At 38.7% G+C, this 6099-nt stretch overlaps 1 protein-coding gene across 4 annotated transcripts in view; it reads left to right on the forward strand.

Moving 5' to 3' along the window:
* Positions 1-4859, forward strand: part of DACH1 (dachshund family transcription factor 1) — a 519370-nt gene extending 514511 nt beyond the window's left edge. For all 4 annotated transcript variants that reach the window (XM_069205293.1, XM_069205292.1, XM_069205291.1 and 1 more), the window contains one exon: positions 4688-4859. In XM_069205293.1, the coding sequence (XP_069061394.1) occupies positions 4688-4725 (38 nt within the window). In that variant the 3' untranslated portion in view covers positions 4726-4859. The remainder of the gene's footprint in view (positions 1-4687) is intronic.
* The last annotated feature ends 1240 nt before the right edge of the window (positions 4860-6099 follow it).

The following is a 6099-nucleotide window of genomic DNA, read 5'->3' on the forward strand; positions in this document are numbered from 1 at the left end:
TCCTCCTTGAATTTAAGACTAAGGGGGTTATTCTAACTTTGGAGGAGTGTTAATCCGTCCCAAAAGTGACGGTAAAGTAACGGATATACCACCAGCCGTATTACGAGTTCCATAGGATATAATGGACTCGTAATACGGCTGGTGGTAAATCCGTCACTTTCCCGTCACTTTTGGGACGGATTAACACCTCCTCCAAAGTTAGAATAACCCCCTAAGTCAGGAGTGCTACAAGAGCCAATCACACCTACACACAGCAAAATCTTTGTGTAACCATAATCTATATAACGGATTTACTGAAACATATACACATTATTCTTTAACAAGGCTTGGCAAAACCAATACTTCTGGTGTTTGCCAGTTTTTTAGCTTCATCCATGATAGTACTGTTTTGCCGTGTTTTTTAAACTTTATTTTTGGAAAAAAGTACTTGGTCATCATCATTTAAAAAAAGAAAACAAAAACAACAGAAACATTGGCTAAAAGCACAAATATGTTTGGTCTTGAAATGGTCACATTTTACTAGCAGTCCCTGTCACTGGAGGGAACTGCTATGTGACTGGATGCACTGCTTGTGCAAGAGCTTATTGATTACCCCATGAGGTATGTGCTAGTGGGGGGAAGAAAAATGTTAACAGCACAAGAATAAACCAATTTATGAAGAAGGCTGACCTGACTGAAAACCCTGATAAGTAAGCAGATTATACATACGATTTTAGTAAAATGGTTAACTCCAGACCCAAAATCAAGTAGTTGTTTTATGTCAGCACCCTTCTTCTTAGTTCCTCAGTCTCACAGCATCAATTTGAGGCGTGTTTTATTTTGAGCCTTCTCTATAGTCAAAATATATAACTTGAAAGCAGTTGATGCCGTTCGAAATGCAACCTTTGATGTCTCCCTTAAGAAAGATGCAGAAGCTAAAATACACAGATGCAATTATTGTATTACATTGTAAAGCTCCATGCCTCATCCTTTATAATAAAATACATATGGGCGCAGCACCGCAGGCAAATTAAACTGCTAGAGGGGAACCCTCAAAAAGGCTTTCACAAAAGCAGAGACCTCTTCAACGGAATGAAAAACTGGACGTGATTCACAAAACAATGTTGAAAGATTACACAAGTAGGTTTGTAGCTACGTTTGGAGCAGACTTCGATATTTCCGAAATTTTAAAAATCCAAGTGAAAGTTGCAGCTGTCCACGAGTACTGAGATACAAAAAGAGCCAAACATAAACATCGAACTTTTTTTAACAGTTATGTATGTTTTGGTGCATAAGTGCATCTGCACATACAAACTCAGTTTTCTACACTTCGAAAATATTTTTCTCTGAGCAGAAGCTTATTTTTCTCACTCTCCTCCCATTCTGGAAGCTCTGTCAGAAATAATGCCAGAGAGAAATTCTGGAGGTGTTCCCCTCTCTATCCCGACCATAGTTATACATCTACACCTAACCTTTACAGGAATACTATCATATTTGGGAAAGTGCCTAGGAAAGGTTTAGTAATACCCACGAACATTGTTCTTATTTCATCACCAGTTGCCTCCTGGACGGAATGGTTGTGGTCTTTAGGAGAGTCTGATACAGAACTGCCAGGTGACAGCTGCGTTATTGCAGTATTTCAAATAGGGAAAACATGACTCTAACTGGCAAACATGTTTTTTTACTTTGCAACATTTGGGGGATTCTTGGTAAAAGGCTGCTCGAGGGCTTCTGGGTGTGTGGGAGCACATAAGCACCGCCTATTGTTCAAATAAACAAATCCCTTTACTAAATATTTTCAGTAATGTCTTGAATGGTTGGTCCTTAGGTATAACAACTTCACTGAATATATAAAAATCTATTTTCTAAAAAATTAAAAGGAAAATTTCGAAGAGATGCACATAACATATTCTATGGCCACCTTGTAATTAATATTGCAGGATGCTGTGAATCACTGCATGGGGAGAGGAGAGTGAATAACTATTAAACTGACATATCTGCCTCATGCCACAGAATAATGTCTGATTGTGTGCAGTAGATCTCTGCTCTCATTGGCTGTCACTTTGAGTAACCAGCGTCGTTCAGAATCAAGGTTATGTCATGGAAAATATGCTGACACGAGCGCTGGAAATGAGCATGTGCTGATTACACAAGACAAGGCTTCTCCTACTTCGAAGATCCTTCCCTGCTGCCTGGCTCACACATAATAACACCATTAACAGTAATAATCACAAATATGATCAGTAAAGATGACTGGTATTAAGCTCTGACGACAGCATTAATACGAATATCCTTGTCTGTTGTCAACTAATTGTAAAAGCTTCTGGAAATGCTCTGTAATTTCTACTAGGTTTTCAAGAGAAGCTCTGTGCTGATTTAGCAGGCTTGTCGTTGGATCACTGTTTCTCCTCTAGTAAAAGCTGGCTGAAAAATAAAGGAGTAACTGAAGAAAAACTCCAGTATAATTGAAACTTTGAAATCGGATTCATGGGCTACGTGGATATGTAGTACGAGTTTGAAGGTGTACACTCAACTTGCATGCAGGGGCACGAAACACTGAGGCTGTATTTCAGAAGCAGACACACTGCCCACGTGCAGAGCATGTTCTCACGAGGCACACCCTGCACAGACTGGGGCAGTGTAATTGGCTAACCAAAAAGCGTACACTGTCCAGTGAATGGGCTAACTCATAGTGTATGTGCCGAAGCATGAATGGTTAAACAAGTTCTCTTCTCTGTGCAGAAGATCCCCTACCACTGAGAGAGGTTGAAGGTCACTGACTGCATCGACCTTCATTGTGACATGCAAGGTCCTTGTTGATAGCCAGAGTGCATGACCTAGATGCAGAGGCAGGAACAGTGCTGTTGCTGTACTTCCATGGTTTTGGAAGGTGCACCTTGGCAGTGGCCTAGTTACCGGGGGTTGGGGGTATATGTGATGTTACCCCACCCTAATAAATGTATTTCTTGCTAAATAGTTGGGTACAGGTGCTTTCAGTTGGGAATGGTGAGACGTCTGTCGGATTTCACCACAGTTGAATACAAACACACAGACAAGCACACACACTCCCCACTCCCCTCCTATACCCACCCCCTTCTATCTCACTTTCTCTGTTTTTCTCTCCTGCCATCTCTGATTTGAAATGGATGTCATGAAGCCCCAGCCTCAGCTAAGAGAATTATTAAACGTTGTGAATGAAATCTTACCTTCTCTGGGACACACAGTTCTTACTACCACAGTTCTTTCTATTACAAATAATGCTCTTCAAATTGAGTTCGCTGAATATTTGCATTACCTTACAATGAGAAACTGGCAACAGAAAAAAGAAGACACAATCAACCTACAGAATCCAATCAGAACATCTGAATTTGCCAGCAAGAAAAACAGCTTTCTGAGCAGACCAGAGTTATTTAAAATTTCAATTACTACTCATGGACTGTGCGGTTTATTTAACTAAAAATCTAAATATACAAGTTGCTAGCCCCTTGAAACCTGCCTAATGCCTGTTCGGAAGTTAATATTTCACAAAAATCTACAGAACAGATTTACAGAATTTCACCTAACCAAAACTAGTGCTAATACGATTAGTTCTTATCAAGCTTGGTGTAGTTCTACTCAGCAGTTTTTGCTGTAGTGTAAAAAAACATATTGCTGTGGGGTTTGAAATCAGAAAAGCTAGTTTTGGATCACCCCAATAACCTTGTGCCCCGACCAGTTAGCTAAAAAATATGAAAAAAAACTGAACTGAACAGGTCAAATCAGTGCACCTTTTATGACAATTCATTAACAGATTCATAAGATATTAGCAAACTTCCAAAAAGACAAATGTATTGCCTCATCAATCCCAATCCAGCATCTTTGTGTAACACAAAGATTCAAAACTACCAAACCAATTTTACACGAAACCAAAAACGAGATCAGCTCTTCTCTGACATTCAGTACTGGGACACACATAACTAAGTTGTAGTGAAAAAGTATAACACACTATGTAGAAAAGATAACAGCTAGCTGTAACTAACCTCACTGTAGTCTTGTAAAACAGTTTATGAAATGGCTGTCACCAAAGGAATGGCAGCACCATATCCTGGTTGCCTGCATAAGGATGTCTATTAACTGCTGGAATAAAGTCATGATTCAGGTATTTAACTGGTACATGTCCGGGACGACTTCACTACCAACAACCAAACCTTGTAGATGGTGCAATCAATGCCAAAGTAAGGGGAATATTGTGCATGTTTTTGAATGCTTTCCCTCAGTTCTGATTCATAAATACATACATATAACTCCCCATGTTCAATTTGAAGTTATGTTAGGAAGATATCAACGATAACAAATATTTAGCAATTAGATTTGGTGTCCTATGAAATCATTGTAGTATTTTCTAGAGTACGTTGTTACTAGCACTTGCCATTTTACTAGGATTAGGCATATGTCCTTTCCGTGACAATAACTGTTTTAAAAAGCAAAACGTTTACATTTTTATTTCTCAAACGTATTCTATTTGTTTGCGAAGGACTTTGCTTTGTAACAGGTTTGAATAATTCTCATTCGAGAAAATCACTATAACCCAACAATGTTCTTATATTTGTTGGGAATCTTCCTTTTCAAGTTCTTGTTTTTACTAATGATATTTTTATTGGTGTACCTTGATAAACTGCTTCAGTTTATTAACAAGAAATTCACACTTTTCTTTGTATCTTTCGTACAGATGGAAGGCTGTATTTGAAAACTGCTGTCATGTACTGAACTCTTCGCTGCTGAGGAACCCTAAATAGTGGCAAAGGACATTTCACAAAAGTAGTTCTTGATATTGAAGTGCAGGAGGAAACACGTTGTTTTCAGTCAGTATGTCCTGACTCCGCATTTCATCATTCTTGGAAACTGTACAGCTTTCTATGTCTCTTGGATTTCACAGGCAATTCCACTTAGACTTGAAAAATGATTGTAAATGTTAGCGTAAATGTTCGTGCGGCCACCTGCTGCAACTTTGCTGCTGGACGCTTGTGCGCAGAGTTACAGACTGGTCCGACAAGGCCCACTGTACTTTTTATTTTTCTGGAACATAAACTATGATCTCCTCAGATGTTTCCGTATCAGAGCACATCAACACAACCTTCTGACAGTGACCACTAAAATCTAAAGACTGTTATTGCATATTGAAACCAGCAAGAACCTTTCAAAGTGTGAGGGTCTGAGGAGGCTCAGAATGGATTGTTTGAGAAAATACTCGAGAAGAGGAGAAAACAGTAAATAATTGTTATATTTGGCTTCCACGCTGCCGTGTCGTCATCGGATTCTTTAATGGAGATGGAACACATTTCACCCTTCTATCTGCAAGACGAACACTGATTTGAGACTAACAGTACATTAGACCTTTCATTTAAATGTGACTTTGGAAGATAACAAACTGTTTTACTGTTCGCACTGCCTGTTTTGCAAAAATCAAGTGGCCATTTGGTTTGAAAAATTGTAGGGGTTTTTATGAACCACAAGACTTTGCTCCTCATGTCAAACTTTGATCACATGTATATAAAACACAAACAACATAAGGAAGGTATTATGTACGCAGTAGTGTCCTAGGGTTTAGAAACAAGGAAATATCTCAGTACTATGTTTTGTCACCCCATTGGTCCGAAGGGCCGCCTTTCAATTTTTAAAGCATGCAGGCATGTAAATATTCGTCCTGGAGTCACAGTATTAATGAATGATAACTCTTGCATTTGGTTATGCCTCACAGAATCTGTGCCAGCCACTTGTATATTGAGCCCTCGTTAGTGCCCCGAGACAATGTTGTCATGAATAATTTGTGGTTGAGTAGCACGTTGGAGCACCAGAATTATTTTTCTATGTTAATGTCACAGTAATTCCATGTTTCCACTAAAATAAAATGAAAACTCTTGAGACGAAAATACAGGATTTATCATTCCAACTCTTCATAGAGCTCAAAGATGAAACTCTCAAATTCCAAATGCGCTCTGTAAGTGTTTTTTTTTGCAACACCTCTCTCCGATAAACACACACATTAAAAAAATAACAAGAAGGAATTCTTATTGGTGCATGGAATTTCCGAAGTGATAATTTTTTATTTTTTTTATTTATCAAAACACAATGAAATTGCCA

Source organism: Pleurodeles waltl, chromosome 8 (genome assembly GCF_031143425.1).
Source record: "Pleurodeles waltl isolate 20211129_DDA chromosome 8, aPleWal1.hap1.20221129, whole genome shotgun sequence".
Taxonomy (NCBI): Eukaryota; Metazoa; Chordata; class Amphibia; order Caudata; family Salamandridae; genus Pleurodeles; species Pleurodeles waltl.